Here is a 15,917-nt window from a genome sequence, read left to right as displayed (position 1 = left end):
ATATATATATATATATATATACTATATATATATACATATATATATACACATATATATACATATATATATATATATATATATATATATATATATATATATCATATACATATTTATGATTATATATTATTTGTAAGTAAAGGAAAATGTCAATATTTTCTCGATAATATTATATATAAATGTAGTAATATCACTTTTTAATATATTTTTTTAGAACTATAATGAATTTTATATAGACAATGAAAATAATCTAGAAAATCTAGAAAAATGTTTGTACTGCATTTGGCATCTGCTAAAATTACTATTTGATATAGGAGTCTTATCTAAAATAAATATTTATAGATTAGGTATTTATTAGACAAGTACAAACCAATACGATACTTTCCCCAGAGGTTTATTCAGCTTTATTTATATAATATAGAAATTTAATGACAGGAGATCTTCATTGCATTAGATTTGCACAATATTTGTGCAAATTCAAATTATTTGTACAATAGATGAACAGAGTCTTATAAATTAGTCTTTTACAAAGATTTGCCAATAATGAGATCTCCGCTCGCTAATTGTAAGTACAATATGTAAAAGGCATCCTACACCCCATAATATGAATACAATTGCATATGTAAATGTTAATAAGGAGCTGATTATTAATAATTGCTGACATAAATTGTATCTTCGTTCGTTTTTTAACATTATAACATATATTTTATTATTACTCTGCGTATATGTATTTATATATACAGATACATATACATAAATACATACATTCATATATATTTCATATATTTATATATATATATATATATATTTATATAATATTTATAGAAAATTATACTAACTACATTAATATATACATAAAAAGGCAAATGTGAAATACCTGAACATTTTTCATCTTTTTATTTTATAAAAATATGTGTTTTTATCATGTTTGTTCATATTTCAAGGAATGCTATTAATAATATAGCATTACAATGCATCGCAGTAAATTCACATACTTGTGTATTCATATTCACTATATTATTTGTAATATATATATTACAGAGTATGTATGTTTTGCTTGTGATCTGTCTGACTGGAGTGAAATTTAAGAAATATGTTTAAGCTGCTTTCTACATGGAACACAAAATGGTTCAGAGATTAGTTACTACAAATTTGCCAATGCCTCAATCATTTGCCTTTTATCGCTTCACTCTATTTTGTAATCCGCAATAAAATGCAGTTCTAGTTTTGCATTATACATTCATGATGCGTTACCGTCCGTAATGCGTTAGCGCTTCGGTATTGTAAGCGTTTCATAAATCGATGTGTATTCTCTAAATTCATAACACAACAAAATTTATTTAATAGTATACATATTGCGCATGATTAATGTTCATTTTATTCATATTGATATGCGCACAATGTATTCAACATCGCAGCATTTTGCTCGTAGCAAATTATAAGGATGGGTCATAATTTTGGCAATTAAGTATACTATTAACAATAATCACATTCAATCGAAATCACTGGATAGATTACGTTTTAACATAATCGTCGCACTCCTATATTTCTATGAGAATTTTATATATATGTGCGTATGTGTGTGTGTGTGTGTGTGTGTATATATATATGTATGTATGAAAATATATAAACTTAATTTATATATATCATGCTCATAGAAACAACAATTACATCAAAACGCAATAAAAATTTTTTTATAAATGTAAAAAAAAATGTGCTTTTTTAATGTATACTGTATCACTGCATTTGTGTCAGTTACATGTTTACGTATATGCACTTTAAGAAGTTAACAAGCATATTTTACGCATAAAGCAGGAAGAATAGTAATTCGAATAAAATATAAATTTAGAATTGTTTGAATTATGACACAACAGTTCTCGTGATTTCACAATATAATAATATTTTATTATATGTATTTTTCACTAGTTTCTTATTATTTACGTATTATAATCTTTCTTTAACACTTTAAAGAGAGAGAGAGAGAGAGAGAGAGAGAGAGAGATACCATGATTTATTTAGGCAAAAAAATTCGTAACTCATTTCATTAGCTTTTCAAACATATATAATATTATATGTCATTATAAAGCCAATATAAATTCTTGAAATAGTTTTTCTATTACTCTGGCTTAAGTAAAAACAATATTAGAAAATATTTATAGTTTTCAATTTTATTTCATTATTCATTATTTTTCTCATTTAAAATAGTCAACAAACGAAATACATGTAGGAACAAACATAATCATCCAATGCTGTAATATAAAAATCTTTGATTGTGAGAATGAGTGAAAAAAATGTACCAAGTGATCTTTGGAAGTGAAAATGTGTTAATATAGCTAAGTCAAAGTAACTGAAAACTGTAGTATCACTTTTGCACACAAAAACCATCGCTAGGATGAATAAATCTAGGATTAAATCCTATCTTTCCTCTTATATTTCTCTAAATATATTGAGTTGTCAATAATCGCACAGTTGCGATTCGTAATCTGGTAGCTTTGATAAATTTCGTTGTTTGGAGTACGTACTGCATGTAAAATCATAAATTTTGTTTGACAAGAATAATGCGCAGTAATTCTAATAACGTGTACGATCTTCATTCCCCGATACCGTATTCGTCTTTACTACGCTTTGGACGCACGTGCTCTGTTCAAGGAGAACAGGAGTTCTTCAATAATCAATCACAATACAATCCTTTAAGAATTTCATTCCTTGTGCTCAGGATCGGGTTTGGTCTTCGGTTCCATTGAAGACTGCCGTGATTGGTGCGGATTTGTATGATTTCTGGGAACTAATAAAACGTTTCCATCTGCAGATTGTTGAAGACTGTATTCGTATGGATGGTATTGATTACCATCTGGATCTCGTAAAGACTGAAATATAAATATAATTATAAGTAATTAAATGTTATACTTTTTCTTATAATCTTTAATAAGATTTTAAGCAAAAATAATAAGTAATAAAATAATTATTTATTTAAATTTTTTTACTTTAAAAATGATTATATATTTAATACAAAAAAAGTGAAATTGAGAGTAATACCAACCTGAAAAACATGACGATAAAGTTGACTGAATTTGTCTTTCACTCGCTGTCTCTCAATGAGCATAAACTCACGCTCGCGAACAAGCCTTAACTTACGATCTCGCATTTCTTTTACTTCATCAGCTAAACTTATAATTTGATCCAATTTTCGTTTGCGACAATTCTGTGCGGCAACCTTGTTTTTGCCTCGTCTTCTAATGTCGCGTATTAAGGATAGTTGGGCCTCACTGAGATCATATTTACTGAGACGTTCGTTAAACTCGTCCATAGGAAGGTTGATGATATCATTGACTGCAATCGGCACATTCAATGCTCTTGCTCTCTTCTCGTCTCTCGTTAAATGCTCATCATTGTCATTTTTGCGGGCTAAAATTATAAAAACGGACATTTGATACACTCTTCCTCCCTCTCTAATATTATTTAATCAATTATTAACAGTTAACAAATGAAATAAAATATTAAAAATATTATAAACATAGTTACTTTTTTTATCGCGAGAAATTGGACGTTGAAGAGATCCTGAACTCTCAGCAGGCAAATGATAAGTGTGATTATGATGAACATGTTCTATTGCAGATCGTCCTAAAAATAATAAAATTATTTTTTAAATTTAAGTGAAATTATTATATTTTACATACAGTATATGAAATATGAATATGCATAAACAATATATTCATTGTTTATAACAATATTTCTTTAATAAGTTAGATAAGTTTTTTTTTTGTATATAAACTTTTCTTACCAGATTGATGACGACTGAAATCCACACTACAACTATATTTAATTTCAGGTTGTGGCCCGGCTGCACCTTCGATTGGGCCAGAATACGTGTTCCCTGGCGCTCCTGCACCAACTGTATGTGTATCATATTCATATTTCATTGGAGTAGTCGGATGTGCAGTAGCTCCTAAAGGTGAGCCTAAAAAAATAATTTCATGATGAAAATTCTCTGCATCATCATTTTATACTCGAGAAGACTGTATGAGATTATTTCTAAATACTAACAAGTGCCTTGTTCTTGGAAATATCGCTTGGCGAACATTTGATGTTTCTTTTGTGCGACCGGTGGTACAGTCCGTTCTGTTTGACATCTTGGAGAGCCGGCATTTCTTCCGGATACCGAATAACTGCAGTCGTATGACATGCGATATTTGCTATAATAGAATCAAAAATTCATTTTGATAAACATTTTATACATATATTGCATATTAAATTCTATCTATTTATAATCATTAAATCTTGAAATTATCCAAATTCTATAGCTTAAAGATAAAGAAACTATCAAATCTATTGTTTTCATTGAACATGACATTTTATCTTTATAGTTTATATCTCGAGACACAATTATTTATGATTAATCAAAAAGGAAATTAATTGTCGTTTTTTTTTATTTTTTACCAAAGATTAAGTATATTAATTACCTTGCGTAATCCATGGTGTAATGAGAATCAGCCTGTGTATGGCTGGAATTTGATCCAGTTTCCATCCACTCGCCGTCCGAAAGAGATGGTACGCGTTCGCTACCCATACTACTAACAGCGCTATCACTCGAAGCGTCCATCCTCTCGTCGGCTACACCAGGTAGAGTCGTGACACCCGTAGCCGTCGAAGTCGTGCCACCAGCCGTTTGCACATTCGGTAAAGCCGCTGCACCGGTGGGTCCGGTTGCATTGTTGCTACCGTTGTCCAACATGCGCATGGTGTACATACCTGAAAAATAATGAAATATAATTATATAAATTATATAATTTTATTATATAATTACTTTACACGAATAATTAAAGAAGCTAAATGTATATGTATATTTAAAAAATATTTAGTTCAAAAACGCTCGGGGTAACATTATTACGCATATGAATAACACGATATTTTTGAACACAGTGCAAGTGTTTAGGTTCTTTTACTTGATATAATCACACTCCTTATCTCGTATATCTACAACCCTAAAATCATATTTGCAGAATACACATGTCGAAGTAGGTCGTCGCCTACATCTCGTGCATGAAAATTTTTCGAGGACGTAATGTTGTTTCGCAAATATCATGCTTGCGGAAAGTTTAACGCGATTGCAAAAAAAAACATTTTGCAGAGAATAGAATGTGTGTGTGTGTATGCGTTAAATTTCTGATATATTCAAGCCTTTCGATAGCATACTTATTTGCAAACATGACATTTATTACAACCGGTTTTTGCGCAGATGACTATTTAAAACGTGTGTAAGTATCATAACTAGTAAACTCTTCCTCTCTCTGTCTCTCTATAATTTGCAAAATATTTCTCGCAAAAATATAAAAAAATGGAAATTATCATTTAACAGATTATTTAGTTATTGACTTAAAAAAATTCTTTTTTGATGTAACTTATGTATTTTACATACAAATGAAATTTTAATTTATCGATTTCAAAAGATTTTTATACATCTATTATTAATATAAATATTAAAATATATAATAATATATAATAAAATATTAAAATATATATATATATATATATATATATATATATATATATCAAAAAAGCTTGAGATAATATTCAAGATAATCAAAAATAATCAAATATATCAATATAGTCAGTACATATAATTAATTAAATATGTCTATTAAAAATATAATCAAATATATCATTAATCAAACATGCCTATTAATATCAATCGGATTTAAAGTCCACCGATTGTACAAGATAAAATCCGCAAGAAAAACGTGCAAATATATGGGAAAAATACGCTAGCATATAAATCCCGTTATCAGTAGATTATCATTGTTGTAACCAATAACGACTGATTTCAAGAAAGTTACTGCATATTTTTGACTTGACCTATAAACTTTATAGTTATTTTGAAACAGTCGATCTGTCTTATTACATAAATAATATAAATGAATAAAAGAAATAGAGTTCTCTTAGAAACCAATTTTTCATTTATATAATTTGTAATATATTAGTAGTAAAATCGATTAAACAAATATATATACATATAATACATATGTATTACATATAAATATTCTTATTTCTATTTTTTTAAAGAAAGAAATGGGATATATATCAGATATTTTTAGAGATAAATTATATATACTTTAGAGATAAATTTTAAATATCTCCATTTACCAAGTGTTAATTATATATTAATATACACTTACAGTTATTTATAAAAAGATAACGATTTTATAAAATAAACATAAAATTGATATTTATCGATTGTTAATCGATCGCTTTTACAATTTAATGCTTATAGCCATAAATCATTGTCAATTACACGATTTTGAATAAATAAAATAGAAGTATTTAGTCTGTGTGGAAGCACAGTAATCACAGTAATAACTATTAGCATTGAAAAAGCTATTTCGAAAATTTTTATATAAATCGTGAAAAAAATTGATACAAAGTCAGATAAATTTAGACTGTTATTTATTTATATTAGAGTAGTAATTTTCGTAAAAATAAAAAAAAAGAAACAGACAGAGATATCCGAGAAATTCATTTCCACGCGTATTCATAAATATGCATCTTCTTAAATCGACACAGGATATCGCGTCCGCAGTGCAACGACGCGCTGATATAACATTCTTAGAAGCGGTCTGCATATCCGAATGCCTTCAAATCGTACGTGACTGGTTCTCTATGCTTTTGCTCGTTATTAACTAGTTTCGAGAAAGGAGAATGCGCTGTGCATTTTTTTTAACTCGCTTTTTAATGTTGCACAGTTAATCATCTATTTATCCCCTCTATTGGACTTCAATTAAATTTATGCAAATAAAAAAATTGATATTTATGCAACTTTGCGACATATGTGTAGCAAATGCGGGCACATGTATATTTATCACAGATTATACATGATATATTATATACTATATATATATATATATATATATATATATATATATCAAAAAATATTCAAAATTTCTTTTTTTATTGAATCTTATAAAATACATTAAGATAAAATATACATATATGATCCTAATAAAATTATAACGAAACTTTATAGCACACATGCGTGTATAAAATGTTTATCTACCATCGATTACCAAATGCTACATATAGTAGGTCTGTCCTTATCATGCTTTCAAGTTGAATCTGCGAAGATAAATGTTAACAAAAGATATTATTTTCATTTCCGTTTTTTGTAAATAAGATGATAAGCCATTTCTTAGAATTATATTCGCGCAACATACAACTGCGAATTTATCGATTTTTACAATTTCTTTTCTTCCTCTGCCTTCTTTCTTTATTCTTTTCTTTCGTATTTTTTTCTTTGGATACATTTATGTTTTTATTCATTATAACTCGCAATGCACTGCATGGTTACACAATTTTTTATTATTATATTATATATTGAATATATTTATTAAAATTAGTATCTTATAGTTTTTAATGCTTATGAGACCATTTCTATTCTATCGCATCAAAAAAGAAATATTCCATTCTTTTCCTATATTTATTCTATATTTTTACATATATATATATATATTGTATATAAATTCGTTATATATTATGTACAAAATGTTCTTAAATAAATTTTATTCAATTTCTACAACACGCTAATATAATCGCACATGCATCAGGTACCGAATTATCATGACTCAACATGAAACAGACGATAATGTTATCACGTTGTCAAGCTTACTTCTCAAAGATCAGCCGAGCGTTTAATTCAACATCGCGTTATGTAACGCTTATTTTTACTCAAGTAAAACATTCGACTCTCATTCTAATCTCATTATAGCCAAGATGATTTCATTAGCGGGGCGTGTGATCCAATCGAACAGTCATATGGGTCGGTAACGACACATCATGCCGATGACGCAGAGATCATATGATCGAATAATATAAATATATAAATGTATATATGTACTATCTCTTTCATAAAGATGATTGAAAATGTTCACATTTTTCTGACTTCCTGTCGTACGAGTCAGGGTCGATAAACATGTGACGCGTCGCGATATGGAAATTTGAATGACATTGCAATTTTCACGGTTTATTTTTACTGATATCAGTGAGAACATTGCGTTCTGAAACAAATAAGCAGTGCAATATGCTCAATATGCTTCAAAAAAAGTATTGCGAATATTTTTTTTTTAATCCTCCTTTATCGCAAGAGAGAATATATATTTGGTTTCTTATATTTTTAATCTAACAAACTTGCGTTACTGTGAAAGATTATACTGATATAATATTAAACAAATCCAGTTTACATTTTATAAATCAAATTAAATGATAGGAATTATTTGTTATAAAGAATTTGAAATAAACGCAATTACCTACTTGGAATATATACGATAACTCCCATCGTCGCCATTCAAGCTCATCGAAGAGCTTGACGATTTCGTGAAGCGTCTTGATTTAAACTTCTTCGCTTACAGCTTATAGGCTTACAGCATTAAAACAATTATGCAAATGATTACGTATTATTCCTATTCTCATTTAATAGAGCATTAAACAGCAAAATTTCTTGCTGCCGTGCGCAAATCGTTTCTAGCGAGGTTTAAAAGTCCAGAATCTTCACAACTTGATAAAGATCGTAGCATACGGGATTGCAGAATCTGCTGTTAGAATGAACGACGAAGTGTTTAGCACCTTTGCTTCGCCAGTGATGCTCCTTTCTCTCTTTCACAATAGTCATGGAGAGTACGTCGGCTTTACCTCTCGCGCTGGTGCGTATTAATTACGGCCAGCTAATGGAAGCTAACATGCTCAACGCGTCTCGGTTAACAAAATCAACATTCGCAGAACTGCGAGCATACCGCAGAAACGCGACCGCGCACATTCCTCGACATAAGTACCGTCGTACGCGCTATCGCTCACGAGAGTGGCTCTGTAACGTAGCTAAAGGTGGAACAGTCTATCTCTTGTCGAAATATTTGACAATATTATTCACTGCACATATCAGAACGATGAAAAGAGTTGGCGTTAACACGCATCAGAAGCACTATCGCGATCTCGTGCGTTGATATGGATGTCGAATCCACGACTGATAGTATCACTATTGAATATTACGTTTCCACAATAGCACGTTCAAACTCGGAAAATTCCTGCACAGATCGTGTCACATTGCGAAGAATATATCTGTTGATAGTCGGCATGTTCGCGTTTTCGCGAACGATTACGAGCTAATGTTAACGAGGCAAAAATAATTTGATGAATCACAGGACGAATTACAAAAGTGCATAAAAATATCACTGAATTAATTCTTGATTAACAATATTGTCAACTTTATCATTTATATTTCACGTTTTTTTCTTTATTGTATTCATGATCGAGACATACGTGCGAAGATCACATAACACGACGTAGAAATCACACGCGGCGAACCGTGCCGTTCATACGAGCGTCGTTAAGTATTCGTCGCGTACTGATAAGACCGGGTAAGACCTCTTCGCAGCGATTGATTCCGCGAGGAAACGAACGCGACGATACTCGCTCGATCTGACACGAACGCCGCGTAAACATAACTAGATACTCGCGGCGCGGATCCACGAGTCTGACCCTGCACGGGGCGTAACCACTCGTATGGAGAGGCTGGCGACTAGCTTTACTTTTCACTGCGGCATTGGACGGCACCCGACCATGCGGTGGGAGCAATGTTGCTGACTGCGCGTTATAATTATAGTATTCGCATTATAATTTCGTCACGCCGTATACTACGGTTTTTCATGAATCGTAACGTACTTGAAATCGGAATTGCTATTGAGCGCAATTTTGCGTGACGAAACATTCGATTATCACGTTGATTATCGATATGATTATCGATATGATTTCTCGGAATCTATTCCATACTTTTCTGTCCGGCTTTGATATAACGTTGTTTTCCCGGCATATAATTTTTTGTATTCCTTAAATTTTGTTGTGTATTATATAAATTCCAAACTGTTAAAATAAATCTTGGCAGTAGAATTATGTAAAACATATAATTTTTACGCATATAAGATGCATATAAATTATATTATTATGGAAAACTATTATGGAATAATCAGTTGAGAATGTTATTTAATCAATAAAAAGCAATAACAATAATAAATCTTTATCTTTAAATCTACAAAATCGATCAATCTGCAATCAGTAATATCGAGCCTTCCTTTTATCAGTAAATTGACAAGGCTGAAAATGGTCACTCCTACAAACATGAGTCTTTTCTGATAAATAAGTAGAGTATATATGCGAAAAACTTTTACGCGATATACACAAAATAATATTAATATAATTCGTCGTGGCATAATAATCCATTCATAATTTTAAAATTAAAATACACAATATCATTTTTTGAAAACGTGAAAATAATTTAGTATCGCTCATGTTTTATCATGTAATTGATGTCTCGTTTCATTATTATTGTTTATTTAATGTCTTATTAATAGAATTCTGAAATAATAATAATTAATTAATTCCTGAATTAATAAATAAGTTTGATATGAAATAACGCCATTTCGTAAAATTTTACGTACAATTTGTCCACAAAGAGTGTATATTAATATTTTCTTGAAAAGAGAAAAGAGAAAAAAAGGGAGGAAGGGAAAATTGTTCCGATATACCTGGCAATTTGATCATACGATTGCACAATACTCGGCAAAAAAATGTGGTGCGTCTCCATGCATGTTCCCCCGTGCTGGATTTAATTTAACATATGCAACATTGCGCGAATGTAATATGAGAGAGTTCGGCACGATAATCGCGCGACGTAAGAGCTCAGAGAACGTAACTGCAAGTATGCAGGCAACGGTCATTTGTACTTTCACCGTTTCTCGTGGGTGTAAATTGCAAAGTTGTTTCGTGTGCCTGCGTGTAATTATATCTCGCAATGTTGCGCGACGAATGGGTGGAGCGCATTAAACCTTCACTACATTATTAATCCACAGAATTATAGCCTGAAAAATATTCGATTCGTAAGGCGAATTAAAAATACTAATTAGAATGATTTTTTTTAACGATTATCTATTTATAAGAATACGGTTCCCTCTTTCGTAATGGTCATTGCAACGCAAGTGATGCAATAAGTGGTTTATTCCGAAAGCGGTGTGTGTGAGTGTATGTTTGCGGATATTACGAGTCATTCTCATAAACTTTATTAAGTTAAAGTCAAGTGAGATTTAATTGACTTTGTTACGATGCTTTATAGATAGAGATAGAAAATCATACTTTTAAACAATAGTTTTAATTTTAATGAACATTTTAATAATTCTTTCTACTTATTTTATGTAATATAAATTATATTCTAGTTATTATTAATAATGATCGAAATAACGATATAGATACTTTTATCGAAATTCATATTTCTTGCATCTTTATTATTTTTAATGACACTTGTTTATCACAGAAAAAGAATATATATTATAACATTAAATATTCAAGGACTAAAATCTATTGCCTAGTTAAAGAACAGAAACGCGTATTTTTCTTTTTTTTTTTTAGAATAAGCATACTTGCAAAAAAAATTGCAGATCTTATTGTGTACGAGCCATGATGTAAAAGTACTTTAAAAAAAACTTTAAAAAAATTCACATTTGCGTGTACTAGAGCGGAAAACTTATTTAGATATCAAATATTTTCGAAATGATAGATAGGCGAATCATGTAAAACATTTCAGATCTAAAGATCGCGAAAGTTCTTTTTTTATCATTATGTGTACATAGCACATGAAGATTTTAAAAACCGAAGATCGGGCATCTCGAGCAATGTTTTTTTTTTTTCCGAAGTTAATTGGAGAACTAGTAGAAGAGCCTTTCAAGTCACCGAGGTCGCGTGACTAAGCGATTCAAATATGGACGCGATATCTGTTCGCCAAGCTCGCCGAGTGATAATAAAGAGCATGCGGTCGTGCACGTAACTATTTATAACCGTGTGTGGTTTCCGAGTTAAGTCGGAGTGTCGACGCAATGTTTTCATCTAGGATTTTGTTTTGGAATAAAAATTTTTCGTATTTCTATGGAAAACAATCGCATATTGAGAAATATAATAAGGAGAGAAATAATACAGGATTATATCCGTGCTTTTTTTTCTCAACTCTCGAAAAAATGAATGACACTTATGCATAGTTACAGAAAAATTACACGCGGTTTTTAAAACTATTTGCGAAAAAAATATATGAAAAAAAATTTTACTTGTTCGAATCGGTAACTACTGATTTAAAATTATATAATCGAATAAAATATTACGGAACATTTGTGTAACGTATGATGGAATGAAGCAGAACACTCGATACTTATGACGGATAAAGTCAATATTTAAAAGAACGTTTACGTCGAACATTTGATTGCGAAGAATGTATACGTCGTATGTAAGCGCGAATATAAAAAAAAAGGTTACGAAAGTGGAACGGTGCAGCATCCCCGCATGATAGAGTATCGTCCTAAAAAAGCACTGATAATTGTCTGCTCATAACTTGAACTGTCAAATGACAAATTAGTGATTTTGTTCGTCACGACGTGACTCGAAGCCAAAGAAAAGAGTACATGTTATCATGTTGTATAAAGAAACGATACCGCAATATCGTCGACAGTGATAAAGTTCGCGTTTGCTGGGCCGCACGTAGATAGCCACAGTTCTTTTTTGCATATAAATTATTATCTAGTCTTTTATGCGAATGAGATAATCTCATGTTTGTGCACGACGATCAATTGCGCCGTGTTTAAGACACTGTGCATATAAAATTTTCCAAAGTAGTTTTTCGACATTCCATCTTAGTGACTCTGCACAACTCCACAATTTTTATAACATATAATAAAATGAAAAAAATATGTACGTAACAAAATTACTTATCAATGCCAATTAATTTGATACTAAAAAAGGTAAAAGATATTACTCAATAAATATCAATCATTAAAAAAATTAAATAAACATGTTCTAATTGCTACCATTGATACAAATATTAACATAAGAGAGAGAGATGTTTTTGAAACAATTTCTATTTTAATATTTAGTCTTTTTACATATTAGAGGTAAAAAAATTTTTTAAATTTTATTACTGGCTATTCATTTTCCTTCGTTAGATAAATGTTAGTCACATAAATGCATGTAAATTAACAAATACTGCGTCGTTATGAATATTTTAAATTACTAATTAAATGTAGTCATCAATTCTTTATTTTGCTTGTATGAATTTATATATATTTCTCATTAAAAAGATTAACATCTTTATTATAGAAAGAATATTTTTTATGCCCGTGATCAGAAAATTCACGGACACTATTCCTCTTCTTTTCTTATAAACTCTAAATATCGCAATGCCTATAAAATTATATATTTGCAATCTTCTTGCTCGAAATAATTTATAAATATTCAAAACGTCCAATCAGATCTATAAGAATGCGATACAACATAACATTATTGCGATCACGATTCGCTTCTGGGCGTGATTTTATGTCACAAATAAGAGCAATAACAGGCAGGTGAGCGGATTTGCAGAACCATCGTTGCAAATCCGAGAGCAATAAAAAAACTTTAAAAATCACAAATGTGCGCACGGGGAAGCAAGTCTTAAGCCGGTTGCGAGAGCAGTATCTTCGGTCAGGGTCGGCGAGTATAAGCGAGCACAAAGGTAGATCAATGTCGGTGTCGGCTCACGTGTCACTGGATCTAAAGCTGACGATAAATGCGGCGTTAGCGTATCGCGCTAGACCGTCGTCGTCGGGAAACGGTAGTTATCAAAGCGTAGAAATACGTCGGTGATAATACGCGGGTTCGCTAATATCAGTTTCGTGATACACGTTCTAAAAATCGCATTGTGAAAAATCATTACGGAAATAACACAACAACGGATGCGGTAAGCCGATATTCAAATTCGGTCCGATTATTATTCCAATTGAGTTCTAAGCTCTCTTGGACTCACACGGCTGAATCGGCCTGGCAAATGAAATTTAAACACACGCACGTATCTCGTATGTATACCTTAGAGAATCGACGGATTCGAAATCCTCTCAAGCCGGTTCTAAACCAGCTCATTCGCTCGTTCGCTCGTTCGCCAAGCCGAGATGAACTCACAAATCGCATAAGCGCGTATCGACAACACAATGTGATGTAAAGATATGTCACATTCTTATTTAAGATTGAGTAAGATAAATTACTTTTTAGTGTACCATGACAGAGAACACTATATATATTGTAAATAATAATCATTCGACATCGATTTTATCACAATAAATTTAAAATATTGTTCATCTATTGTTTATGAATTATACTTAATATATGAAATATCATAAATTAATTACATAAGTACAAATATACATTTGGCACAAAAAAAATTATTTAGAATTGCTACAACGGCTTTCTTATGACGGCTTCTTATTAAGTTCAAATCTCATGCCGAGGTAGGCGAATTCTTGACCACGCGATTTCGTAGTTGTAATGTGAGCAGTTGCAATTTCTACTGTAAGATAACGCCGCATGAGACAACGTTGCATATTTTTTTGTCCGTTTTTTAATGCACCGAAAGTTTTTTACGTTAAATTTTTATATTAGTTTTTTTTTTAAATTATCTATCGAATATTCAGTAGCTAATAAAACGATTTCGGGAATACTTTACGTTGCATTACAATGATTTGCTAATGATAATGAAAATTAACTGTCATATACTATTTTAATTAACGAATTTAAAGTGTTTGCTTCATTTCACATTATTTCTATCGCATTGCTTTTTAATCTTATAGAAAGAATCGATCAAGATTTTTTTTATTTCGCCACATTTTTTACATGACATGAATCGTAATTATTATTTTCAATTGGATTTTCCTGTTTGAAATAAAACAAATCAGATGCAATATCACAGATAATTTTTAAAGAATGTTTTAACTTAAAAGATAATTGAAAAAAAAAAAAATTGTGGTCATTGCCGATATTATCATCATTATAAATTCCCCTCCCTCTTATCGCAACGCGTGCATTAATGCGTGCAAATTAATATCACGATACGCTTCACCGCCGAATGTCAACCTGTGAAAACGAGACCGAACGCATTGTCGCTCGTTGGCGCTCCTCGGGTGAATCAATTTCGTTCTATTATTACGATAGCGAGCTGACGAGATGCAACAGCGAAAGAAGGCAGATGACTCACTTGGCCGGTGTGACATATATACATACACATATTCGTACATACGTACATACATCTGTAAATACGTGTGTACATATATATGTGTATGTTTATACGCGACGTACATTGGTTACGCGCGCGAGAAGAGGTGAGTCGTCCCGCCGCTGCAACGATCACCGCCTGCAATCGCCTCTCATTTCTCCTTCATTACTCATCGCCTAAGTGAATGATGCAAATCATGTTCCGGACAAACAGTCGTATTCACATGCACGCGCCAGAGAAGTTATACGCGTTTACCTTAACGTATATGGATTGCTCTTTTTTTTTCTCGCGTTGGCGGCAGGGCAGCGGTTCCCAATTCTTTCAATTTCAACTCGGTTTCAATTCGCAATTTCTTTCACGCAATATTTGTGACGATGAAAAAAATTCTATGTTAAAAGTGGGATGACACTAGTTTTTCGAAAATGTTGCCGGTATTTATGTCACTCGATATCCCTATTTTATAGAAATTAATATCTCAAAATAAAGTTCATATAATGTTTATATAAGTATTATATATGAAAGCAATTCATTAATTATTAATTACTGTTGTAAAATAGTTGGATACTTTACTGTGTATTGTAATTGCTGGTGAGTATCAAATGTGAAACACTTATTTGCACTTTTGCATATCACAGGTTGAGAATCGCTGGCGTAGGGGGACTTGCATAACATGCATCGTAACTGTCTCTCTAGATCAGCTGACACGCATAATCATTTCGATGAAGTATCATCGTCTTTTCTTTTTCACTCACATTAACACGCTAATTAAATGCATTGACTGCCTCAATGCTTGAAAAACGATAATCGACAATACATTATGCAGAGC

The 15,917-nt window shown here is 31.3% G+C and overlaps 1 protein-coding gene across 6 annotated transcripts in view; it reads right to left on the bottom strand.

Moving 5' to 3' along the window:
* Positions 1 to 370: 370 nt before the first annotated feature.
* The window catches only part of LOC126850239 (segmentation protein cap'n'collar), a 95,836-nt gene continuing 80,289 nt past the window's right edge, over positions 371 to 15,917 (bottom strand). For all 6 annotated transcript variants that reach the window (XM_050593015.1, XM_050593012.1, XM_050593013.1 and 3 more), the window contains 6 exons: positions 4,458 to 4,746; positions 4,042 to 4,190; positions 3,779 to 3,955; positions 3,520 to 3,618; positions 3,038 to 3,402; positions 371 to 2,864 (listed from right to left, as the gene is read on the bottom strand). In XM_050593015.1, the coding sequence (XP_050448972.1) occupies positions 2,697 to 2,864; positions 3,038 to 3,402; positions 3,520 to 3,618; positions 3,779 to 3,955; positions 4,042 to 4,190; positions 4,458 to 4,746 (1,247 nt within the window). In that variant the 3' untranslated portion in view covers positions 371 to 2,696. The remainder of the gene's footprint in view (positions 2,865 to 3,037; positions 3,403 to 3,519; positions 3,619 to 3,778; positions 3,956 to 4,041; positions 4,191 to 4,457; positions 4,747 to 15,917) is intronic.

The sequence above is a fragment of the Cataglyphis hispanica genome, chromosome 6 (genome assembly GCF_021464435.1).
Source record: "Cataglyphis hispanica isolate Lineage 1 chromosome 6, ULB_Chis1_1.0, whole genome shotgun sequence".
Taxonomy (NCBI): domain Eukaryota; kingdom Metazoa; phylum Arthropoda; class Insecta; order Hymenoptera; family Formicidae; genus Cataglyphis; species Cataglyphis hispanica.
The sequence above is the reverse complement of the archived record's forward strand: the minus strand, read 5'-3'. Positions and strand labels throughout refer to the sequence as shown.